The sequence below is a fragment of the Rattus norvegicus genome, chromosome 2 (genome assembly GCF_036323735.1).
Source record: "Rattus norvegicus strain BN/NHsdMcwi chromosome 2, GRCr8, whole genome shotgun sequence".
In the NCBI taxonomy this organism is placed as follows: domain Eukaryota; kingdom Metazoa; phylum Chordata; class Mammalia; order Rodentia; family Muridae; genus Rattus; species Rattus norvegicus.
The window spans coordinates 53,387,736-53,414,041 of NC_086020.1; the positions used below are offsets into that span (position 1 = coordinate 53,387,736).

The window sequence follows — 26,306 nt, forward strand, 5'->3', positions numbered from 1 at the left end:
TGCACAAGAGCTGGGCAGATACCTATCCTCTATGTTACTATGTCTCTTTTCTAGCCAATAATTCCATTATATAATTTGTCATGTTTTGTATGGACTTCTTTTTAGCTCCAATTAGCCAACCAACATGGCCATTATTTTAAAATTTTTACCCCATGGTGGCTTCTCTCTCTTCTCTTTCCTCTCATGGTGCTCCTCTGACCCCAAACCCGGGAACCCTAAACTCTGCCTATGTCTCTTCTGGCCAGCTATTGGCTGTCAGCATCTTTATTTACCAATCAGGAATAACTTGGGGGACAAGGTCACATCACATCGCCTGAGTCTCTGGAAGCAACCAGTATTTAGCATAGCAAACAACCAAATCTCAACATGCTATAATTTAAGCATTTTGACTTTTGCATATCTGGTCTATTTTAGCATTTGGGAGGATATAAGAGCACATGGTTAATAGGAGACCCAACAGTAACATTTTAGTTGGAAAGTTTTATCAACTTTCTGTTCTAAATACCACCAAGTGATGGCTTCATTTTCTTCTCTCCTGTGCCATACTCTTCTTCATCCTCTTTGGCTGGGGTTTGGTTAGTTGGTTGGTTTATTTTGTTTTGTTTTCTCACCCTCCCCAAGTTAACATCTGCTATATTTCAAATTGGATATTATTGAACATCCATATTGAATCATCTACTAGAAATTCTCTGAGAATGAATAATACTGACCAAATTAGACAGCATATACACACAAGTTTGCACGCATGCATACATAATCAGAGTCGTGAACTTGATGCATGGTGGGCTTTTGAGTTAACCTACATTTTTGTGAAAGACTAGCTACCTACTTCCATAAATGTATGGGCTGGCTTCCTTCTCTATTCACCTTTTCTTTGAAGTTCTGGAGATTGAATTCAGCACCCTGTATGTTGGTCTTTTGTCATTTAATTAGTTCACTTTTGGGGGGTGTTTTTCGCGGCCAGGTTTCTTTGTATAACAGCCCTAGTTGTTCTGGAACTTATTCTGTAGACCAGGCTGGCCTCAAACTCAGAGACCCACCTGCCACTGTGTGCTGAGGGCTGAGATTAAAGGCTTGCCCTAATGCTAGTTTTAGAGCTTTTTGCTCTGGGTTATGCCAGATACGGGACGTAATTTAGAATCTGTGCCAACCTCAGTTAGTGAAGTGGGGACCAACTTTAGGTAGTCAGAGAATTGATAGAGAGCTTCTAAAGTAGCTCATTCCTTTTGATTGGAGACTCAGAAAAGGAGCTGTAAATTTAGGAGGTAGGGAGGTAAACACTTCTTTACTCTCTTACTCTGCTATCACTAGAATAAACCCCTTGTATTGTAATGTATGTTTCTGGGTCTAACTGTTGGTGATGGCAGGTTTTTTTTTTTTTAATGTATTGAACACTGAACCAGAGTCAGTAATTTAGGGCTTAAAAGGTATAATTGACAAATTATTACATTTAATTATTGTTTCCCCATTGAAACAATATGTACATACAGATTTTTTTTTAAGTTCTAGAGTATACCTCAAGGCACACACATGGTCCCTTCTTTGTTTTTTTTTTTTTGGTTCTTTTTTTCGGAGCTGGGGATCGAACCCAGGGCCTTGCGCTTCCTAGGCAAGCGCTCTACCACTGAGCTAAATCCCCAACCCCCCCTTCTTTGTTAAGGCTCCTTTGTAGATTGGAAATGGCTCCCTTCTTGTCATTGCCGTACACAGCCAAGACAGAACGCAAGCACGCAGACTTGAACCAGCTCTCTGATGTCTTCTTGAAAGACTACCAATCCATGCTGGAGCCTAGGCTCAAACCACAAATACTAACCCCTCAGGAGGTCCCATCTTCATGACTTTGAATTTCAGACCAAATCAGATTAGAGAATAGAGCCTATCAAAAAAGTAGAGTCTTTTAACTTAGCTGCCGGGTGCTGATTTTTTGTGTTTTAATATGTCCTTAGTGACTTTGTGCTATAAAAATATTTCATGGGGTTGGGGATTTAGCTCAGTGGTAGAGCACTTGCCTAGCAATCGTAAGGCCCTGGGTTCGGTCCTCAGCTCCGGAAAAAAAAATTCATGTTCTAAGGGCCAAGCTTTTCTGTTTTAGCTATTCCCCCAAAATCTTAATAATGAACTCACTATAGCAATAACCTGTGTTTTTATTCTATTTTAATATTAAACCAGAGGTTTTAGAGTGGCAGAGGACAGGTCATATTGAGTGTGACTTTTCACTCTTAGGGTCAGTTTAGCAGTAGGATGACAGGTGGTGCCGCAGAGAGCAAAGAGTTTGACCAGGTGGCTGGCAGCTGTGTGTGTAGGGCAGCGTCACCTGACACGGGAACTGGGATGTTGTAGAAGTTCAGCCTCGTGGGGTTTGAAGAATAGCTTTTCCCCCTTGTTCCCACAGCCAAGCCAGGAGGTTTGTAACCACTTCCTGTACTAACAAGCCCCTCCATACACACCCTGCTGGAAACATCCAGACTGAGTTTTAATTTCTTGATGAATAAAGCATTTAAAGGCCTTGAGGCTCCTAGGTTAAATGACTACCCCCACGGCAGATAACAGTGGTATGAAGATCTAGTAAGTTTTGTTTCTTTTGGTAAGGAAATCTAGACAGTGTGTGATTTGTTTAATATTTTTCAATGGTGTCAAAATAAAGTCTTTTTGATTGATTTTTCATTTATTTTTAAAAAGACTATTTCTTTGTTAGGGTGTGTGTGTGTGTTTGTCTGCATGCCCGCGTGCCTGCCTGCCTGCCTGCCTGTCTGTCTTTCTATGTGAGTTTTTGTGCACCACTGAAATGCAGGTCTTAGTGAAAGCCAGCAGGCGGGAGATTCCCTGATGATGTGAGCAGCTGATGTGGGCACTGGGAATAAACCCAGGTCCTCTAGAGGAGCAGTAAGTGCTCTTAACCACTAAACCATTGCTCCAACCTTTGTCAGTCATACTTTTCAGTTATCATTTTATTTCATAGTTCTTTAAGAAAAAGAAATCTTAAGGAAAAGGTGTGTGTGTGTCGCTAGGGATTGAACCCATGGTCTTATACATGTTAGGCAAGTTCTCTGCCACTGAGCTGGATCCCAGCCTTAGATCATGTTGACTCTTAAGATAACTTTTGAGTAAGGGGGAAGTCTTTCTAAAAGTTGTAATTCAAACAAACAGATTGTATTCCGTTCATGCAGTTGCTGCTTTACGTATTTATAACTGACTCCCCCCAGTACCATGCACTAGACTTAGGGAAACCTTGGTGGTCCAGGTTACTTGAATCATCACCCTCTGTTTTGCAGCCTTGAACTTGATAAGTCAGCAACTTAAGGTCTAAAGCTGCGTTTTTGTTTGTCTTTGTGCAGCTCTTTCACCATGCCTGGGTCACTTCCTTTGAATGCAGAGGCTTGCTGGCCAAAAGATGTGGGAATCGTTGCCCTTGAAATCTACTTTCCTTCTCAGTATGTTGATCAAGCTGAGTTGGAAAAATACGATGGTGTAGATGCTGGAAAGTATACCATTGGCCTGGGCCAGGCCAGGATGGGCTTCTGCACGGATCGCGAAGACATCAACTCTCTCTGCCTGACTGTGGTTCAGAAACTGATGGAGAGAAATAGCCTTTCCTATGACTGCATTGGGCGGCTGGAAGTCGGGACAGAGACAATCATCGACAAATCAAAATCCGTGAAGTCTAATTTGATGCAGCTGTTTGAGGAGTCTGGGAATACAGATATAGAAGGAATAGATACAACTAATGCATGCTATGGGGGCACAGCCGCAGTCTTCAATGCTGTGAACTGGATCGAATCCAGCTCTTGGGATGGTATGTTCAGTGTCTTTGTTCTTTCTGAAACATAAAAGCAAGCGAACACACAGTAAATGCGCATGCATACATGTACGTGCAAAAGCCCTCCTTGAGCGAAGAATACGGGGTCTCTGGTAATGAATAGTATCCTAGCCCTCCAATGGCTGTTCAGTCTGTGCTGTGTGCAAGCTAGTACTAGTTATACTAGTCCAAATACATTTAAAAGATTACTGACTTTCACTGTATATGAATTGGAAAAAATGATCTGTTCAAAATTTAGACAGAATGCTTTTTGGATTTTTCTTTTACTAATATGTAGAAAGCATATTCTGGAGAAAATAGAACAGACTTGAGTTCACTTGCATGATTTTGTAATTCTAATCACTCTGAACTCTAATTTTCAGGACGATACGCTTTGGTAGTTGCAGGAGACATCGCTATATATGCCTCAGGAAACGCCAGGCCTACAGGTGGAGTTGGAGCTGTGGCTCTGCTAATTGGGCCAAATGCTCCTGTAATTTTTGACCGAGGTGAGTAATTGAGAAGGCGTTTCTTTTATCTTTGGGGTTCTGGGCTTGAACCTTAGGATTTGTGCATGTGAGGCAAGCATTCTGTGTCGTAGCTTTCTCCCCCGCCCTTTCCTTTTTACGTTTCAAGGCACAGGTTATCACCGAGTTCTGTAGGTTGGCCTCGTGCTCTCTCTGTCACCCAAGCAGGCCCACGACTTTGATCTTATTGTGGCTTCTAAGTACCTGGGATTATAGGTGTGCTATAGCATGCTTATTTATATTCACTGTTCATTTATACTTATTTTAGTGACACAATGTTCTGAGAAATTGAATACAGTAACAGAAGCTACTACTTGCTGAATGTTACTGGCTGCCAAGTGCCTTCTGTGTATCACTTTCCCAAAAGGGAGAGCTGGCCTCCCGTTACAAAGAAGTAAAGTAGGTTGAGGTAACATTGAAGAAATAAGAGTAGTGACATGCTCACAGTCAGGGGTAAGTCATTTATCCTCAGGAGACCAGCAACATTTCCTAGTTAGTCAGTTAGGAAACTTGCAGGAGTCTTGGTGCCCATGACGCTGCTAGGTTTGATTTAAATTATATTGGCTTCACCTTGCACTTCCTGTATTGAAGTGCTAAGGCTTGACTAATTGAAGAGGGCCCTTAAATAAGTCAGTATGCTACTAAAATGCAGAGCAGGATTGTATCATCTCCCCTTTTGGTTCTAAAGGGCTTCGTGGGACACACATGCAGCATGCCTACGACTTTTACAAGCCTGACATGCTCTCTGAATACCCTGTGGTAGATGGAAAACTCTCCATACAGTGCTACCTCAGCGCATTGGACCGCTGCTATTCTGTCTACCGCAAAAAGATCCGGGCCCAGTGGCAGAAAGGTGGGTTTTTCTCCAACCATTTTTCTTGTATGAGATTCAGGTATCTGGAGGGCAGTATTAGAATGAATGTTCTGGGTGACTGGAGTAAGAATCTTTTTTGTGAACAACCTTCATGGATACCTTTTTTACCACTTCTTCATGTGCTAACTATCATTTTGTCTGAGTCTCTGGTAAAGACACAAGATTTCCACTGAGTTATATTCCCCCCCCCCCCCCCCAAGCTGGGGACCGAACCCAAGTGCTCTACTGCAGAGCTAAATCCCCAACCCCCCACTGAGTTATTCTTAAAACTTAAGTTGACTTTTCAATTGTAGTACAAAACACATTTGAACTTCATTAATTTTTTTGAGAAAAGTAATTAAATGAGGTTTTAGTTTTCAACCATTTTCAGAGGCAACTGTTTAAAAAGTTACTTTTTCCTTATTAAAATTTGGCTTCTTAAAGATGAAAGGGTTAAAAATAATATGACAAATATTAAGGAATATAGTAGCCATGAAAAAAGAAACATTCTAGTGCTGTATAAAAGGTACTGTTCTAGAATTTTAAAATATGTAACAACACAGCACTATTTGTACTTACTTAGCAGTATATTTTAAATGTCATTATTTAACAATAGTGTTTCTTGGCATAAAATCTGGCTCTATAACCTGGACCGGCCTCAAACTCAGGATCCTCCTACCTCAGGCTCGCCAGTGCTAGAATTACAGGCATGTCCACATCAAACTTAGCAGTATGTTTTTAGGAGGCCAGTGATATTTCAGCTTTTTGATTAGAACCCCACACTAAGTACAATTTATATATGTATATACTTAACAGAAATAGAAGTGCTGTGAAATTACCCACACTGCAAATTAATGAGGTTTACTATTTTTTTCTATGATTTAAAAAAAAGAAAAAAAGAAAGAAATGCGGTTCCAACTCGATCTGCTAATGTTATGACTCATATTTGAAAATCTGTGAAACCGCCATATAGCTGAGTGTCTAAATCCACATTTTAAACTACTGAGAGATTTCACTGGACAGGATTTTGGGTCACAGTTTGAGGACACAGGGCAGGTGGCTCTTCTGTTGCCATCTCCTCCACTCTCTACGTAGTGTAGCACATAAACTTGTTTTAATCATAGAAATTAATAAGTAAATGCAGATACAAACATCCTAGCCTGTTCCAAAGTCGAGGTAACGTTTGCTGGCTTCTGTGATGTCATCGTTTCTTGATCTTCTCTTTCAGAGGGAAAGGATAAAGATTTTACCCTGAATGATTTTGGCTTCATGATCTTTCACTCGCCATACTGTAAACTGGTGCAGAAATCTCTAGCTAGGATGTTCCTGAATGACTTTCTTAACGATCAAAACAGAGACAAAAACAGTATTTACAGTGGGCTGGAAGCCTTTGGGTAAGAAAGCTGTTATGATGTGCTTAATTCTACATTATAAGTATTTATATGTACAGATCTAAACGTACAGTCAAAAACCATTCCATTGTAGTTGAGTGGTGGTGGTGCAAGCCTTTAACCCCAGCACTCGGGAGGCACAGGCAGGTAAGATCTACATTTGAGGACAGTCAAGGTTACACAGAGAAACTCTGTCTCAAAAAAATAAAATAAATAAAATAAAAAACCCGAAAAACTTTATTTAATGAAAAACTGTTCCAAAGAGGTAGCAGCTGGCTTATCTACACAAAGTCATGAGTCATTGCTTCTTAAGTTTCTGATGTCTGTTTTTAGCTGCAGTCTCATTGTTATCAGCACAATAATGTGATCACAGACACCAGTGTTCACCACAGCTGCATTAGCTCTCCTTCCTCTGCGGTCCTCTTGCCCCGGGTCAGCCTGCAGTTTAGCAGGAGTGAACCTGTCCTCAGGGTTCAGACTGTGGTGTGCTCAGCCTTGTCCTGTCCGTTTGATGAGCTTCTGTTCCTGTGTCATGCCTTTTTAAACTAGATGGATAGACATGGCTGGATTGGAGAGACTTGTGAATTCTGCGTTTAGTGGCTCTGAAGCTCCAGCGGGACTGTGAGTCTATCAGCCTATCAGGATCAAGTTGTCTTAACTTGACCATAGCAAGTTAGGCAAAGAACTGTACAGTTGGCTCATACAATTTATACAGTTACAATGGTGCTCCCTGACTTTTAAAAATGGTGAAACAAAGCCCTATATATTCTCAGCTTTGAGTATTAATTAGGACAACTACTAATACAGTAAAAGCATGGTGTTTAAACACTATATAATTGTCTCTTTATGTACTCTTTCAGGGATGTGAAATTAGAAGATACTTACTTCGACAGAGATGTGGAAAAGGCATTTATGAAGGCTAGTGCTGAGCTATTCAACCAGAAAACAAAGGCATCTTTGCTTGTATCGAATCAAAATGGAAACATGTACACATCCTCTGTATACGGTTCCCTTGCTTCTGTTCTGGCACAGTGAGTATCAGTCTCTGGTCTCCGACACCCTGGGCTATAAGTGGTGTTTTGTCTTCAGGTCGGGTCTGCTGCCGTGTGTGCTCCGAAGGACGGGAAAAGCTGCGGCTCTTCGCTGAGCATTGTTAATAGCTTGTACATTTTCCTGGCTCCTGTTTTATTATTCTTTACTTAAAATTGAACCCCTAGTCTCTCACGATGAGGATTTATGAGTAGCTTAATAGTTTTGAGTTCCATCCTTTCCTAAAAGATGTAAGCTGAGAGTGTAGTCTACTACTAAAACCTCAAGTCAGCTTGCTTACTCTTTTTTTTTTTTTTATTCATTTATTATATATAAGTACACTGTAGCTGTCTTCAGATACACCAGAAGAGGGCATCGGATCTCTTTACAGATGGCCGTGAGCCACCATGTGGTTGCTGGGAATTGAACTCAGGACCCCTGGAAGAGCAGTCGATGCTCTTAACCACTGAGCCATCTCTCCAGCCCCAGCTTGCTTACTCTTAGGTCTGTCTGCAAGAACATGAATTAGGAGTGGCACCCACCTAGAATCCCAACATGCTGGATGCCGAGCCAGGGAGATTGTTAGTGCAAGTCCAGCCTGGGCTGTGTAGGCAGACAGACATATCTCAAAGTAAACAGCTTCAGGTTAGATCCTGTGTTGCTATAGGCTGCGTATGTGGCTCCTGACACTTGGTAGTTGTGTCTGTTAAGTGCGCCTCTTTCCTTCCACAGGTACTCACCTCAACAGTTGGCCGGGAAGAGGATTGGAGTGTTCTCTTACGGTTCTGGCTTGGCTGCCACACTCTACTCCCTTAAAGTCACACAAGATGCCACACCAGGTAGGGGCTGGCTCTGTCAGCAAGAGCGCATTGCAGACCCACTGCACTCAGGTTGCTTCCGCACCTTCTCAGATGAGCGCATCAGCCAGTCGGTAGATCATTCTCTGTTTCGTTACATCCATAATTTCTACTCTCTACCCTCCATGGACAGCACATTGAATTTCCCCCTGTGGTTTGGACTGTATTGAAGCAAACATTTGTGCTTTCCTTGAGCAAGAAGAAACAAAAATATTGAGGGGAAACTTGGCATCACTGGAAATTATACTGAGGATTGGCCGTAGAAAAATCGTTTATAGTTTCAAATCCCACATATTTCTTTCTTTGTAGGCTAGCTGGTACTAAAACGTAGGTGGTAGGAAGCTGTCTCAAGACAATACCTTGTATAGCTAAACAAGAGGCAGTAATTTTATTTATTTATTCATTTTTTTAATTTTTTTCCCCTGGGGCTGGAAGAGGCAGTAATTTTAAAGAGAGGTATTACTTGACTTTGGCAGCATTTAAGTTCCTTTGAGAGGTTCTGTTCTTGGTCCTTTAATGTTGGACTTATTTGCTCTTTTAGGATCTGCTCTTGACAAAATAACAGCAAGTTTATGTGACCTTAAGTCAAGGCTTGACTCAAGAACGTGTGTGGCACCAGACGTCTTTGCTGAAAACATGAAGCTCAGAGAGGACACACATCACTTAGGTAAAAGACTGTTCGAGACCTCCGCTCATGTTAAACAGTATGTAAGGCGAGGATGTCAAGCCTTTGTTTAGTACTAGTGTGATGTCAGTGAGAATTCTCTGTTTAGTTTGATTGCCAGATGGGTCACATCATGAGTAATTTGTGCTGCTCTGCCTTTCCTTTCAGCCAACTATATTCCCCAGTGTTCAATAGATTCACTCTTCGAAGGAACATGGTATCTAGTCAGAGTGGATGAAAAGCACAGAAGAACTTACGCCCGGCGTCCCTCCACAAATGACCACAGTTTGGATGAAGGAGTGGGACTTGTGCATTCAAACACAGCTACAGAGGTCAGTAAACCTCGTTGTGTTAATCCTCCCCTGGCAGGATTTGAGAAGTTTTTACTGCTATATTGGTTTGGGAGCCTTAATAGATGGAGCATCTTAAAGAAATGTCTGTAGGGGTTGGGGATTTGGCTCAGTGGTAGAGCGCTTGCCTAGCAACCGCAAGGTCCTGGGTTCGGTCCCCAGCTCCGAAAAAAAGAAAGAAAAAAAAAAAAAAGAAATGTCTGTAAAGCAAGGGCTTTGTGACTCGATTTGCTTTGAACCTTGGGCTTACAACTGTGCCCTTTCCAGTTGCAGGATGCACATGCTAAGTACTAGATTTGTCAAGAACTGGAACAAGAGGAAGTTTGCTTTAGGGAGATGGCCCCTTTGTCTTAGGGGCTGGTGAACAATGTGGAGGACGAGGATGCTGAGCCCCTCATATCTGAAGTAACAATAGGTTGAATCCTGTTACCCGTTAAGCACTTTGGTTACATTTCCTTTGATAACCCTTATAAACCTTATACTAACCTCTTTGAAGTTTACAAATGGTACCAACTCCAGGGTGAGTCAGGTCATGGGTAATGATGTCTATACCTATACATAGGTAAGTGGGAAAGCCAGGTTCAAACCAAGAACTTGAAGCTTGGAGTTCCTGATTTTCCCGTGTATTACAGCCCTATTACATGCACTCTGGAGTGCATGGAGATGGTTTCTGAGTTGAGTGTGAGATGTTATGACAGGCCCTCCTCACTACATAGTAATTTCACTGGAAGGTCAAGCCTGGGAGCTTAACTCTCTCCTTGGAAATTTTTATAGTGTACGTTAGGGTCAGCTTCTCCGAATTTGTTCTGTATTAGCTTCTCTGTGTACTTTAATTAGTCCTATGGTTGTTAGAGAAAAAAAGATTATAAAAGCCAACGACTGTTTTCTTTTGGTTTTAGCATATTCCAAGCCCGGCTAAGAAAGTGCCAAGACTTCCTGCGACCTCGGGCGAACCTGAGTCGGCTGTCATCAGTAACGGGGAGCACTGAGAGCCCGTGGCCTTCACAGAGGCTCGGGGCTGGGATGGGGTATGGAAACGGTTAGAGGAATGGATGTCTTGGGACAATTTTACAGATTACGTGTTGCTTAAAAATGTAATGTAACTGACACAGAGCCCAGAAAACTGTTGTGTTTTTGGAGAAGTCTCCGCTGAGCTCCTAACACACTTCCTGCTGTGGGCTGGCCAATGGTGAATGTACTGCGATGGTGTTAAGGGCTCTGCAGAACGTCATACCTCGCTGCATGTTTACACGCATGCGGGTTAGGCTTCAAACTCGGTCTGAACTGAGTGCTTCTGACTGCAAAGGCAGAGGTACTGCTGTCCAGTTTAAAAAATTGTTTTTTTTTTTTTTAATGTGTAAGAATTTTTATACTTAAATAAAAAAAAGTACCTGTAGCTTTTGGGGGAAAAAAAAAACCTTTTTCTAGGTTGGGGATTGTGGAATTTAAATGTTACACATAAACTCTGCTTAATGGCAAGGCAAACATTTATCTTTTTCGAAGATTTATAAATCCTGAAGAGAAAAAAAGAGGGTATGGTTCTAGGATCTGGATGAACCATCAGTGAGAAAGGTTAGTCATAATCAAGTGAGCAGAAGGATGCTGGCGTTGAGCAGGCCTCTGTCACAGCAACCAGGGCTCTGTGGGCACAGCTGAGGGAACTTTCTGGCCAGGTGCCCGTGACTGCTGCTCAGCTGCACTGAGATGCAGTGGAGCTGCTGCACGGAAGCTTGCTGTGGTGCTGAGCGCCTTACCTGCGGGATAAAGTGTAAAGTAGGAGGGATGGGCAGGGCACTATTAGGTTACAGTGTTACAGACCCAGGTTATAGACTTGACAGCTCAAACTCACCAGACACCTTTTTCCCTTTGTGGTTTGTGTATTTTTTGTGTTTTGTTTGTTTTTTTTATATTGTTCAATTAAAAATTAGAAAATTTAACCTACGTTTTCACATAGTCTGATTAGCCAAAAGGAATTTCACTTCAAGATCTAGAAATAGAATTCATAACATTTTTTCCTAAACTTTGACTTTTAAAACAACGAAAATTACCACATGAGATGAACAAGAAAATTCATTAGAAAGTTCTCTGGATGATTTTTGGTGCTGAACTGACATGAGCCTCATAGACTGTAAAACAGAGGTAGTTGAAACTAATGTACAGAACTACATTTTTTAATTTTATTTGCATTTAATTCTGTGAAGTTTCAGTTATCTAAAATAAACACATAAACGTGTAATGTTTCAGATTGCAAGGTGAGATGTAATGTAGCATTTGTAAGATATTCTTGTCAATATTAACTGGTAGGATTTTGATTTGTACAGTTTTAATTGGTTAAAATGATCTCATTTTAACATCCACTGCTATAGATGAATGATGTAAGCTCAGATTTAATGAATGGTGGGGAAATGGTGCATGTAATTTTTTCGCAAGTATCGAGAGTTCTGTATGTTTTGAAAAGAATAATTTAACGTTTGGGTGCCAGGAAGGGGGCTTTCCCAGAGTCCATTGCCAGGCGTGGGCAAGCCTCGCAATGTTGGCACGGAGCGTTAACCACACCTTACTAATAGCAAGGGGAATAACTTTGAAATAAAGTTTTAGACAAATACTTCAGCTGTTTGTGTGTTCTTTCTGAGTGGACAGTTTGTTCATGGAGTCACAAATAGCTATTTTAAATGTGTTACATGCCTATTCTTCAAACATTTCCAAACCCAGTGTAAGCAACGCACCCTCTTATACCTGAAATAAAATGTATTGTGGGTGGCCTTGACAGGTCTACAGATTAGGAAACAACAGCACATTATTCTCCTATGTCATGGTGAATGTCATGTTAGCATTTTGGATCTAGATTCAGTTTGTTTTATTTTCTGGGCCACTTTCTCTCTGGTCCTTTTCATACTTTAGGATCTCAGAACTGCCTTTCCCGGGTCCTGTGGGAGTCTGCTCTGTTGACTTTTTCACACTAAACACGGAACTGGCTACTTGTGATCTTGCTGTGACTTAAATGAAAGTTCATTATCTCTGCTACTCGAGTCTCCTGACAACTGAACCAGAAGTTGATGACACAAAGGTTGTAGCAGGCTCATTTTAAATGACAAGATTTTTGTTTTCTTTGAGACAATCCCGTGTAGGCTAGCCTAAATGACTGACTTCCCTGCCCCACCTCCTCAGTGCTGGGATCCCAGGCATGTGCTACCATGCCCAAGGCAGAAATCACCTATCTTAATGTTCTTTCTTCAAACCTTTTAAGAGTTGATCTTGGGTTAAAGGATCCTCTCTGATTTTTGTTTTGTTTTTCCTCAATTGATTGTAGGGAAGAGTAGCCAACCTGAGATTCAAGTGCACATTTTATTTCTGTTGAGGCAGTAATTTGATGCAGAGGATCACAAATAAAATAGTTTTTTCTCCCATAAAGCAGAACACTAGTTCAGTTCTTCAGGAACGATCTCTCTTCAACAGGGTTGGCATGAGAATTTCTGTGGCATCTTGTCCTCACGGGCTTTTCTGTGAGAAGACAGTGCCTCGAATCCCCCAGGCAAAGGGATTGCTGCAACCCTGAGAACACTCATGATGTTGGCAAACAGGTTATGAAAACGTGACATGTAGGATCAACTGTCACTACTAAGACTTGTCATCTGTAGATAGAAGAGGAAGACAAACACTGGGCTCTGGTTACCTGAACAAAATGGGGGCCCAAGATAAAGCCTTGAGTTTGGCCAGCTTTTACTATCTACCTATGAAGTCTAGGAAATAACATGATAGCTTCAAGTCAGTGGACCACCAGTTAAAGGCATCCTGGAAGTCAGAGAGTCTTTAAAACAAGGTGTAACGGAAAACATCTCTTGTTGCAGAGAGGAGCTACATTGAGGCCCAAGATTTTATCTGAAGGTTAGAGAATGAGTTCTCACCCTTTATGAATGTTAGGGCTTGATCAGAGAGACAGTCGAACCTTCAAGTGTAAGTTAGCACAGTGGAAAGGTTGCAAAACAGGCTTCCTCTGGTGGGAAGGACAGCTCCTTGTCCAGAGACGATGCCAAGGCATCTAAGACATGCCAATGTAATTTGGCCTCCAGGTCCTGCCCTGATGTTTCCACTGTTCTCCATAAGCAGATCGTGGTGTTCTGCTAGGTGGCTATGCGGTTGGACTACAGCTAAGACAAACATTACAAGAGGTGGCCCGGATAGAACTACCCTAGCACAGAACTGAAATGCTTAGAAACTACAGGGGATGTAAATGTTTGGATTCATTACACAAGACAGAACAGACATCCCAAGGATAGTGCCTCCATTCACTAAGGCATCCAAAATGCACTGGGTAGTAGGCAAAAAGGACCACAATACCGTGATCTGGGTGTTACCAGAGCCATAGCATCATCAACTCACATGAGCAACAGCAATTCATCCTCAATTGAAACTGACACCTACTCAGGCCATGGCTGTACATTTCCTGCCCACAGTGTGTCCGCCAAACGGTTATGCTAAAACCTAGAACACTTGATTCTTTGTCATTTTATCTCGTAATGCTGTGTCGGAATCCCCTCCCCCTCGAATTAGCATCCCCTCCCCGTCACATTACCATAGACCTCAGTGTTGCAAGCAGCTATTACAAATGGAGCATGAATAGCCTAAGGCACCAGATGTATTAGTAACCTGCAGGGTTGGTGTGCTGCTCTCCAGCAATCAGCGTCCATGCTTTAGCAAGGACATATGTGTCTCTTGGTGTTTAAGTTCACAGGGGTGGGAACCAGAGGCTGTGGAAGTAAGATGGATTCATTTCACAATCGGTGACTTGAAGACGCTGTAATTCCTTCCAACCACCTAGGCTGATGTAGATGAAGCAGTTCGGGTTCCCAGGAGGCAAGGAGGATGTTTGCCCTCGGAACCCCAATAGGAACCCTTATTAATCTATGACTAACATGGCCGTGTAGGCTGCCCATGCCAGTGGGCAAACAGGGTAGGTTTGAAGAGACAGCAGGTACTGATAAAGATAATTGACCCTAAGTATAATAAGGAGCTAATAAGGTCTTGGGAACCCAAGAGATGCTGGTGCGTTACTCTTGGAACATGTGGTGATAGTGGGCAGGCAGCAACTACAGCCTACCAAGGTCAAGGCAGTTGAATACTAGGATCCTTTCATGATGACAGTTTGAGTCATGCTACTCCGTGAAAATGCTGGTCTAAGGAAAAGCTAGGGTATTTGGTGGAAGGAAGTCTAATTACAGCCTCCAGCCTGGCCACGGGGATGACTGTAGCTCAGAGAGCTTCAAAGCCTGGCCCCTAACAGCACCAGTGTCACCTGGAAAGTTGCTTAAACTGTACCTGCTCTTGCCTGTCCGAGGATTTACTGAATCAAAAGACCTGTAGGTGGAACCCCGAAAACAAATGTAATCCTGATGGCTAGAACTTGACAGCCATTGTTAGAGCTCTGATAACCTGCTGTGCTGAGTCCTTCCAGGTACCAACCCCCTCCAATAAGTGTACGTAACAGAGGGATTTACATGGACCAGAGGATCCGATAGACTTAGCTTCTGTGCACCCCTTCAGGTCCTCCCTGCCATATTGCTTCCTCCAGCCACTGATGCTGTAACCATTTCCACACAAGTTTGCATGGTTCTTACAAGGTCCTATTTGGCAGTACACTGCCTCGAGCCAATGACCTTTGCCTTCTCGATCTTCAGACCTTTTTTTTTGATACAAAGCCCTGAGAAATACAGAGAAACCACTTGTTGCGCACACAGCATTATCTGGAAATGCCGAGGGCAGGTGACAGAGGATCTGTTGTGGGATCAGTTCGCAAACTCACTACGTGAAAGCCTTTGTCGTTGGCACTCTTTAGAGGAACCTAATTTATAACCTTGACTGTTGGGCATAACATTTACCTTCTTCAACTCATGATTGCTACTCCTTTGTCCCTTCCAGCATACTGCCATCCACTCCAAGCGGCCCACCTTAAAGATCTAATCCAAAAGTAGCAAGCTCCTAACACCGGATAACCCTGTGGGGAAACCCACATGGCATCCCCCACGATTTGACATCTTCCCTTTAAAAACAAAAATAGTGTCCACGTTGTGTATTAGAATATTCTACACACAAGAGAATGGGACTGGCTGGCTCAGCTATTTCCTCAGTGCTTAAATGGTGCCTGGCACCATTTCTCCATTAAATAAATGAAGGCTGAAGTATGACAAGAAGACAAAAAAAACAAACAAACAAACAAACAAACAAACAAAAAACCCGCAAGATATGCCAGCTTAGAGGCTAAGAGACTTTGTAGGGGGATGGTATACATATCTCAAATTTATTTAAAAATTACAAAAGTGTTTCCATTCAAATTGTGTACGAGAAAAGTTAAAAGCAGAAACTGTGCTCATGGTTAGCTCCCAGCTGCCTGATATAATTTATAAAATTGAACAAAATTTAGATGTGTGTCTTATGCCTCTGTAGACACGGGACCCTTTCTTTAGGTCCTTGTCTTTAGGTTCTGGTAGTGTCGCCATTGGCACACTTTCCAGTGCTTTTCTTCTTTGCACTCGATGTAAAATGATTCTATAGACCCCCGTGATAGAGCTTCGAGCGTCTCTCCCTTGGTTATTCCGGATATGTTCGTCTGTGATCCCCAAGTGCTCTAAAGTGCTTTTCACCTCGTTTTCTTCTTCTTTGAGGGTGCTAGTTTCCGACAAATGTTTAGGATCCAGTTGGAAAGGTTCCAGAGGGGAGGGGTACGGCACCCCTCGCATCCATTCGTTGCTCATGATGTAGTTGATCCCATACCTCTCTGCGGGCGTGGGCTGAAGGACTCCTCGGATGAGCCGGTGGCAGGGCTCTGACACGTGTTGGGGTATGCTGTAGGCACCCTCGAGGATGCTCTTTTTCAGTTTGGCCACGGTTTCTGCTCGAAATGGCATCGTACCAGTCACCATGAAGTACAAAAGGACACCCAAGGCCCAGATATCCACATAAACGCCAACATAGTGCTCGTCACGGAAGAGTTCCGGTGCAGCGTAGGGCGGAGACCCACAGAAGGTGTTCAGCATCTCACCTTTCTTACTTACGGTGCTGAATCCAAAATCCCCCACCTTCACACAAGTGCTACTGGTATAGAAGACGTTTTCTGCTTTCAGATCTCTGTGGATAATTTGGTTTTCATGCTGTGAAGAAGCGTGAGAGAACAGTCACTTTAGAAGTAAACGACAAAATAGAAAAATATCTGTTTCTCTGCAGAGAGCTGATGGATGGTGGACAACCTCAAATTCAATAGAAAACAGCTTAAATTGCATTAGCAAACTCTGCCACGACCTTTCACCCAGTCTGATGCTTGAACTCCCACAAATAGACCAAGGGTTTGGGTCTTCTGTGGGGCCGAAGATTGGAATTCGTGCCACACAGACTCTGGACTTCATGCCAGAAAAGAGACCCAGATCTTATGCAACTGCACAATTTTGAAACACAACCAATTAATAAGCCTTGCTTTTGGAGATCTTACCTGATTTTTCTGAGTATTCCTTTGACTGAGACCAAGAGCAGGAAGTCTTGGGGCCTGTTCCTATCACCTGATTAGACTCCTTTGGGTGGGCTCATATAATTTAGCAAAAAAAGAGAAGAGATTGAGTTTGGCCGGTTTCTTGCAACAGAGTCTGCAATATGTCTTGAGTACGTGTGCCTTCCTGCCCTCACACTCTAAATTCAGGCAATAGTCTGGGGAACTTTGACCCATTTAGTTTTAAAGGCTTGGGTAAAGGTTTAATGCCATTTGTCCTAATGAACCCTTGGAGTTCGAAACATGGGCTTCGTAAGCTAATAATGGCCAAATCTACATTCGATTCTATGAATAATAGGTGTAGTATGAATGAGATTTCTGCATTAAAGGAAATGCTGACATTTGCTTCATAAGGCTGCTGTGGGAACTATATAAGACACTGTGTGGGGGGTTGGGGATGTAGCTCAGTGGTAGAGTGCTTGCCTAGCAAGAGCAAGGCCCTGGGTTCGGTCCCCAGCTCCGAAAAAAAGAAAAAAAAAAAAAAAAAAGAAGACACTGTGTGGGACGTTCTCAGTCTGGTCCTTTCCACACAATGTTCTCTCTTCTGAGACCAGAGTGCAGGGAGAAGTGGTAGGCCACGGGGCTTCTACAGACCTATAGCTCTGCTCCCTGCTGGACACTCTGCTGCTGCTTCTCCTTGATATCTGGTAGTTAGACTCACAAGTCAAGTTCCTTCTGTGTGCCCGTAGTATGGCTGGCCCTAGTGAACACACACACACACACACACACACACACACACACACACACACACACACACACAGTACAGATCTTGGAGGATTTAGGCAGTGTGCTTCACGAAGTCCAGTTTTATATAAAGAAATAACCCGGGAACTAAAGAATGACTTGATTGAACGTCAATTGTGAGGTACAGAGGCAGTAAGTCCTGACGTGGTCACTGAAAACAACAAAGTTTGATATCAATGGGCCTGAGACCAAAGCAAATTTCAGAGAGGGAAAGGGAAATTGGGCTGGTCATGAACTGTGGATAGGACTAAAACGTAAGACACAGGATGAGGTATAAAGGCATCTGGTACAGGAAAGAAGGGCCAAGGAGCAATGACAAACCATCTACAATAAGAGGTACAATATGAGTCTGGAGACATGGGTGTGGCCGATAAAGAGAAGGATGATCATCTGGCTTCTTTCAGTGGCTTCTATTGACTTTTAGAGAAGCCATGGGCCTGCTGTGTGACAAGATCCTGGATGCTGCTTTGGAGGCGAGGACCAGGGTCCCAGCCAGACGCCTGGGGACCACAGCAGGAGCTGTTAATGCAGAGCCAACACTCTGTGACGATGATGTGAAAATGAACCAAAGCCCCCACGTTCCCAAGGCAGACAGACCGGGAGCCCCTGCTTACCATGTGCTTCACGGCAGACACGATCTGGGAGAAGATGAGCTTGCTTTCCGGTTCAGAAAGTTTCCCCTCGGTGCTAATTTTCCCAAAGAGCTCCCCACCTCCTGCATACTCCATCACTAGGTGGAGCTTGGACAGGGTCTCCACGACTTCATAAAGACGGACAATGTTGGGATGGTGCAACTTTTCCATGCTGGAAATTTCTCTGGATAACAGCCTTTGGGTTTTCTGGTCTAACTTGGTTTTGTCCAGAATCTTAATGGCCACCTTTTCTGAAAAGTAGAAGGAGATAAAGGGGTTTGTTGTTGATTTGTTTTTATTCATTGGGAAAGTAGGTATGAAGGCTGGAAGGGTTCTGGGTGGTCTCCCTCATCCTATTAGACACAGAGGTTCAGGGTTCTCAACTCAATGGAAATGAAAAGTAATCCTCAAGTCCATATCAATATTTAAACAGCTTTGGATGCCAGCTCCTGCCTTCAAAAGGAGTTTTCACTTGGAACCTCCACTGGGTAAAGCGAAAACTCCTTTGCTTAGCTCAGAGAGCGCTCCTGGTCAGAACTGGCTTCTCTCTTCAGTATTAATATCTGTAGTTACTGTAGAGCTTCCTCTCCAACCTCCCCCTTTAGTCTGCTGGTTCTTGAGACACAAAGATCTACAGATGGGGCCATTTCTTTATCCACTGTCATCCAGATCATTCTGTCTCCAATCTTTACTCAGTCCAACCATCATGATCCTCCAAGGCTAGCCTTATAATTAACCTATTCCAGGAGGCTGCCCATGGCACCCACTTGAGACTATCATGACACCCAGACACCGGGTGTTCAGAGCACACAATCTCAGCTCACTAGCTTGTACACACTGCCTTCCTATTATTCTCACTCTCTCTGCAGGGATTGTGTTTTATTTTACTCTATCTATATGGCTGACATATAAAGTCCGGAACACAGGCATACTCTGTCTCTGTTATGTTGGTGAAGGCTTGAAGAAAGAGGCCTATCACTGTACTGCTGGAGGGAGGACTGCACTGCTGGAGGAAGGACTGTATCACTGGAGGGAGGACTGCACTGCTGGAGGGAGGACTACACTGCTGGAAGGAGGACTACACTGCTAGAGGGAGGACTGTATCACTGGAGGGAGGACTGCTTGGTACAATAGTTCTGGACAGGAGTTTGGTATAATGTGTTGAAATTTTAATTATGATTACATACTTTAATCCAGCCATTTCACTTTTTGCAATTAATCTTAAAGGAACAGCCTGTACAAAGGTGCATGTGCTACAGAGAACAGCAAGTAGCCAGCAAGAGATGGTTAAAGTGTGGTTCATCTTTGATTATAAGGATATGTTCAAGAATGATGTTAATCTGCACTTACCTCTACTTACGTTAAATATATAGGACATAATAGAAATATCCAGTTGTGGGGCTGGAGAGATGGCTCAGCCGTTAAAGGCTAGGCTCACAACCAAAAATATAAGAAATATCCAGTTGTATAGAAAAATATGGTGAGACATTTCATTAAAATGTTTAGAAGAACTCTCTCCCTTTTTTAAAAAAGAAAGGGTCTCCAGGATGGCCTTGAACTGACTACACAGTCGAAGATAACCTTGACTTTCTTATCCTCTTACCGTCATCTCCAGTGTTAAGATTACAGGTGTATGCTACTAACCCCTACCTTTTGCAGGACTGGGATTTAAGATGGAGTTTATATAATGTCTGAGCTACTCACCTACCCTCCCAACCCCAGAACTCATCTTCTGATGGGGAATCACAGATAGTTTAATCTATACATTTTGTATTGATTACTAGTACTTGTAATCTTTCTACAAAATAGACCATAGGTTTAATAGGTGAAAATGGTTATCATTAAAATTAAGTGAATCTTGAACTTATAATAAAACATCATTTTTGTTATTGTTCTGATTTGGCCAGGCTACCCAGAAAGAGGTCAGCAGACAAATTAGAAGAGACAGTGACAGACTGGCTGTTTGATCTACTTGCAACATACCTGATTCAAAGAACTTTGGTCCAGTGTTATTGGCATGGAATAGATGCCACTTATTCAAAACACGAGTGTTATTAGTGTGTTAAAGGTCAATTCAGCTTTCCAAAATGGACGGGACTAGCAATGGTGCCTAATGTGTGGAGTGCGTCTTCTGTTGGGAGCAGTACTGAGCAGCAAGGAGGCAAACCATAAACAATTAAGCCCCAGTTTGGCTATCTGTACAGGCTATCAGCCCAGCAAATGGGCTTCCTTGTCCATCTTCTGGGCATCCTTTCTCCTTGGTCACAGCTTTCCTACAATTCAGTAGGTAGTGTCAAGTGCCTCACCATGCTGTGTTCCCGAACCAAGATTTTGTACAGTCTATTGGATAAGTTTTTAATGCAAGACCTAAAATTTTACCCTTGAGGGTCAGTCTCTGCAGAAGGCTTTCCCCTGCATTCAACACCCCCACCCCCGTGTCTCAGTACCAATCTCTGCAGGCCTTTTACCTCCGTGAACTCTCGAGTGTCCAACAATGTGTGCTGGTGGGACCCTCAGTTTCCCTTCGATAGGACCTCCCACCCCATGTTCTCCAGGCAAAGCACAGATCCCACGTGGTTTAACATGCGATGACACGGGACGAGCATAGGGCAGGGCGAGTGCTGTGGGAATGAGAGCCTCTTTAGACACTGCTCTTGGGTGCCTTAACTGGGTCCTGTCACATTAAAGCACATAGGATCTGTGCTTTGCTTCACAACACAAAGGTAGAATGAACTCATTATTAAGGCTGGGTATGATGGCACACACTTTAATCCCATCAATTGTAAGGCTGAACCAGGCAGATGTCTGTGACATAAAGAGTCCCAGAATTAATTAAAAAATTAAAGCCCTGTTATTCCAAATTGTTTCTCGCTGGTAGATCGTCCGTTCCCTAAGAAACTCAGTCTTCACTGATGTGTATTCGCAGATGGTGTGCATTCAAGTCACAGGACAACCTAGGGTATCATTTCTTAGACTCCTTTAACCTTCTCGTGTTGTCTTGTACCTTTGTCACACAGGCTAGGCTAGCTTGATCTTCCTTCCGAGGATCTCCAGGTCTCTGCCTTTCACCTCCCACCACCGTATTTACAAAGGCTCACTGACCGCTGGTGATGTGGGTTCTGGGAATCCAAGCTCAGGTGTTCACCCGAAAGAGGCAAATGTTCTATCAGCTGAGCCAGATCCCCATCCCCTATCTCTCTTCAAACACATGTTTAGGGAGTACATTCTGTGCATTAAGCATGGAGAAGACAAGCACTGTTCTTACAACCCAGTGAGGAGAAGGACTTAGCAAATAGCCCTTATGGTTAATATTATGCCTAATAATTAATAATATGGTTAATATTAGGAGGGGGTCAGAATCAAAACTGGCATGTCCCCTCTGAGTGGGAGACGAGGGGGCGTGGGAGAAGCCCAGGGGGTGGTGCATGTGTCGGACTGCACGAGATGCATCATGTGTGCTAAAGAGGCTGAGGGGACCCCTCCATAATGAGATGGAGAGTGATAGATAGTGATCAAAATTATCCAGGAGGACTAGTAGGGTGAGGTAATCTACAGTCTTGGAGCCTGTATTAGTGAAGACAGCCTTGGGAAACCCACGGCTTTATGAAGTGTGTCGTGACCTTGACGCCAGTTGTAGAAAGGGTTTTCTGACTTGAGTGTGAGAAGTGCAGAGGAGCGCTGGATCCTCGGTGCTGGGAGGTTTGGGAGAACAAATTGCTCTTTCTCCATGTCTGATACCAACTCTGACGTGGGCTGGACAGTGGTGTCACCTACCTTTAATCCCAGTACTCAGGTGGGAGGCAGAGGCAGGCAGATTGCTGTAAATTTGAGGCCCACCTGGGCTACAGAGCAAGCTCCAGGACAGCCAGGGCTACACAAAGAAAGCTTGTCTTGAAAAACCAAACCAAAGCAAAGCAACAAAGCAAAACCTTGGACATGGGTCCCTCCTAGTGGGTAACACATTCTTTCGACCCAGATTTACAAGCTGGGGTGTCTCTAGATGTCTCTAGACAGATGGTGGTAAGGAGAAAGGGTGGGTTGTTGAGGCAGCAGGACTACAGGGTCCTCAGGTGTCCCAGAAACAGAAGGATGGCCACAGCTACTCAACTCCAAATGGCCATTCCTGGTTGCACCACAGATCTGATGCTGTTGGATTTTACTTTTCAGGAGAAGCCAGAAATCAGCACATCTGTGGGAAGGCTTCAAATTATTAAGTATTCATAACGAATACCTCCAAAATGTCTTCCTTCTACATCATCTCTTCCCCCTCTTGAGGCAGTATTACTCTAAAAGCCAATGAGCTTTCTTTACACAGGCTTCACTGTTAGTGCCTAGCTCCATCCTCCTGGGGATAGCAGCACAGAGGATCTTCTATCTGCAGCTCTTCTTCAGCATTGCTATGCTATCATGAGAAGTTGGTATACTGACCCAATTCACCAAATATTTGTCTGATGTTTAATACTTACAATAAAGGGGAGGGACTAAAAGTTACGGCATGATATAGTATCTGATGCCAAGGACTCTGAACTAAAACCCCGTGATGGTTTGAATGAGAATGGCTCCCATAGGCTTGTATCTGAATGCTTGGTCTCCAGTTGGTACAACTATTTGGGAAAGATTAGGAGGTGTGTCTTCATTGGAGGACGTATGTCAACGGGGTGAGCTGTAAGGTTTCAAAAGCCTAGGCTATGCCCAGTTAGCTCTTTCTTGCCTTGTTTATGAATAAGGATGTGAGCTCTTAGCTAATGCTCTCGTACCATGCCTGCCTGCCTGCTTGCAGCCATGCTCCCAGACATGATGGTCATGGACTCATTCCCTGAAACTGTAAGCGCCAATAAACTCTTCTATAAGTGGCCTTAGTTATGGAGTGGTGCCACAGCAATTGAAAAGTGACTGAGACAAAAACCCTGGGGTTTCCCCTGAATTTTCGATATTTGCTAAACCTCAGATCTTTCCTTCTCAACCACACCTCCTTGAATCTTCATGTCAGTGTTTCAAATCTTTACTAGCAGATCTGTTCCTTCTCATGCAACATATTGTTTTCTGTTAAGTCATTACTTCCGAAAACAGTCAACTCTATCCCTCTCCCTTTCCTTTGCTGATCTTGCCCATCCAAAGGCCCAGAGATTTTAAATATTCTTGTTTGAATTTCTACTTTAAATTTTTATGCATGCATGGTATTTTCCATGTATGTATGTGCACTCTCATGTCTGGGCATGGATGCCCTGTGTGTGTGGTGGTGGGAGGTAGAATTTAGAGGTCAGATTGGGTTGAGTCCAAGTGTCTTACTCAATCTGTCTCTATTTTGTTGAGGCAGGATCTCTTGCTAAACTGAGCTCCCAAATTCAGCTAGTCTAACTAGCCACCTTGCTCTGTGGATTCCTGTCTTTGCTTCTTGACATTAAGATTGAGCCACAAGCCTGGCTTGTATGTGAGTCCTGACTATCTGATCTGGTCCTCAGACTCGCAATGTAAACACTTTACCCACTGGACCACCACACCAGCCTGGTTTTCAATATTTTAAACCATTTTTCAGCTGCACCCTTCCTCTCCATCCTCCTTACCACTCCTTTAGTCTCAGTGGGCATCATTGTTCATTCATCTGGATCATTCGACTGACTTGAGTTCACCCTGCTCACTGAAGTTATGTCACATCAATTACTCCTTCACAGTCTTCTGTGATTTTCTGAATCCTAAATGACAAAACTCAACCCAGCAAGAGTCTTTGTGGGAAAGCCAATGCTTACATCATCCTCGTCCATGTTCTTCACTGCCACTTGCAGGTGCCTCTGCCCAGCTCTACTGAACCACCTCTACACTGCCTTCACGGGGCCAGGCCCTAATGAACCTCCTACACTGCCCTCATGGTGTCTCACCTGTAGGACACTTAACAAGTCTTCTTGGAGTTTTACTACTGTGTCCCATGAAACAAATCTCAGGACCCACTGCAGGCCTTTCTAGATTCTGCCTGGGGCCCAGTGCACCCACTGTCATATCCTGGCTCTGGGACAACGTGGATCAACTGTTTTCATTCAGTCTGAAATAGTTAGTAGTCTCTAGACAGCTAATAGTACCCATAGGACAAGAGATGCACCATTTCAGTAGATTCCAGAACAAAGCATGCATTCTGGAGACATTTATTTTGTTTGTTTTTAATGGTAATTGGGGAGATGGGTCAGAGGATTAAGCACTTGTTGTGGACACTTGAGGACCCAAGTTTGTATCCCCAACAACCAAGTGAAAGTTATAGCCCTCATGCTACAGAGAAGGGAGACAGGTGGATCCTCCTGGGCCTACTGGGAAGCCAGTCTCGCCAAAACAGTTTGCTCCAAGTGTATTGACAGAATGAACAATGCAAACAACATTGGCATGGGCACTTATGATCAGCAATAATTGGATTCATGCTTTGTAAAAGAAAGAGGCGAAGGTGGAATTAGAAAAGAGATGGGATTTTGAGAGGATCGGGAGGATGAGTCAGAGTATATTTATGAATACAACAAATACATTGTATTCATGTAAAAAATTACCAAAGAATACACTTTTAAATGTTCTTTTTTTTTTTTTTCTGGAGCTGGGGACCGAACCCAGGGCCTTGTGCTTGCTAGGCAAGCAAGTGCTCTACCACTGAGCTAAATCCCCAATCCCACTTTTAAATGTTCTTAAAGGTGAAGAGAGAGAAAGGAAGAGACTCCAGTGTCAACCTCCAGCCCCAGCACACACGTACAGGTGAGCACAGCCACTCACAGACGTGCACACACATGTCTGACACACACCAGTAAATGATCACATGAATAAATAAAATATAAACGAGTATGTCAGCGAGTAAACAAACCGAAGGAGAAGAAGCAAAGCCAAGGGAAAGAAGAAGGAGGAGGTCACGAAGGGCAGCGACCACGAAAGGCTCAGGCACCCACAGTTTCTTTTATTTTTATTGCCGACAACAGATGGGACATAAAACATTCAGAAGCTCGGGGCATCATTTGAGAAATTTCTAATCAGCCTAAAAGGGGGCTCATAATGACGCTCAGCCTACCTTATCTCCCTCCAGATCCCAAGAGAAGCTGCACAGTCAGCTATGAAAATAAACCTCCAGAAGAGAGGACATCTTCTTCCTGGAGACCCAGAGCAACTGGTGTCTTTGTCGTTGTTATTGTTATTGTTATTGTTATTATTTTATCCTTATCTACTGCCCTGGGATCTTCCAGGGCATTGAAATACTCTGTTTCCTGTTACCCAGATGGTGCATGTCTCCTAGAAAACCTCATGACAATTCTGGTGATGCTGGCTTTGCACAGGGGTCACATCTGTGCAAACTACTATTCGTTTCCCTGGTCTCTTTTGCATATGCCAGCCCATAACCTCAGGTGCACCTTTGATAACAGGGTTAGGCTATGGTGATTAGGCACAAGAAGGGCATGTAAGCTTCACGAAGCACCAACTACATAGCAGGAATTGTTCTCTGAAACCCAGACAGATGGGCATGAAGTTAACTTTATAATATCAGGAAGCCATGCAATTCATATAAACACTGATCGTCATTTTTTTCCTCAACTAACAGCCTGTCTACCAAATGTCTACACCATTGCCTTACTCTTGCCTCCTGGGTTTACAGCTTAGCTGGTCATTCTATATGTGATAGATAAATTTGCCAGCGTGGTACCTTCTTCATTCTCCTTAGAGATACTTTGACCTCTAGTTCTGCTGAAGGAGGAATGGGCAACATGGCCCTAAGGTCTGTGACAGCCTTCACTCCAAGGCAGCCATCACAGCTGGCCAGTGAGCAAACATATTTTCTTTTCAGAATTGGAACGGAAAGAGATTGGCACTAGTAGAATGGGGACTGGCAATATCGGGGAGGTTATGGAACTTGAGCTAGCAACCGTAATTCCAGGCCAAGATGCATCATGGGAAATAAACACTAAATGTCGT

At 43.3% G+C, this 26,306-nt stretch overlaps 2 protein-coding genes across 7 annotated transcripts in view; one reads left to right on the forward strand and one right to left on the reverse strand.

Moving 5' to 3' along the window:
- The window catches only part of Hmgcs1 (3-hydroxy-3-methylglutaryl-CoA synthase 1), a 20,351-nt gene extending 8,279 nt beyond the window's left edge, over window positions 1–12,072 (forward strand). For all 3 annotated transcript variants that reach the window (XM_039102122.2, XM_006231959.3, NM_017268.2), the window contains 9 exons: window positions 3,336–3,793; window positions 4,180–4,305; window positions 5,012–5,176; window positions 6,405–6,570; window positions 7,428–7,598; window positions 8,329–8,435; window positions 8,995–9,120; window positions 9,286–9,449; window positions 10,367–12,072. In XM_039102122.2, coding sequence (XP_038958050.1) covers window positions 3,336–3,793; window positions 4,180–4,305; window positions 5,012–5,176; window positions 6,405–6,570; window positions 7,428–7,598; window positions 8,329–8,435; window positions 8,995–9,120; window positions 9,286–9,449; window positions 10,367–10,456 — 1,573 coding nt within the window. In that variant the 3' untranslated portion in view covers window positions 10,457–12,072. The remainder of the gene's footprint in view (window positions 1–3,335; window positions 3,794–4,179; window positions 4,306–5,011; window positions 5,177–6,404; window positions 6,571–7,427; window positions 7,599–8,328; window positions 8,436–8,994; window positions 9,121–9,285; window positions 9,450–10,366) is intronic.
- Window positions 12,073–15,731: 3,659 nt separating this feature from the next.
- Nim1k (NIM1 serine/threonine protein kinase) overlaps window positions 15,732–26,306 on the reverse strand; it is a 47,782-nt gene continuing 37,207 nt past the window's right edge. For all 4 annotated transcript variants that reach the window (XM_006231982.5, XM_039103523.2, XM_063282842.1 and 1 more), the window contains 2 exons: window positions 18,360–18,628; window positions 15,732–16,612 (listed from right to left, as the gene is read on the reverse strand). In XM_006231982.5, coding sequence (XP_006232044.1) covers window positions 15,863–16,612; window positions 18,360–18,628 — 1,019 coding nt within the window. In that variant the 3' untranslated portion in view covers window positions 15,732–15,862. The remainder of the gene's footprint in view (window positions 16,613–18,359; window positions 18,629–26,306) is intronic.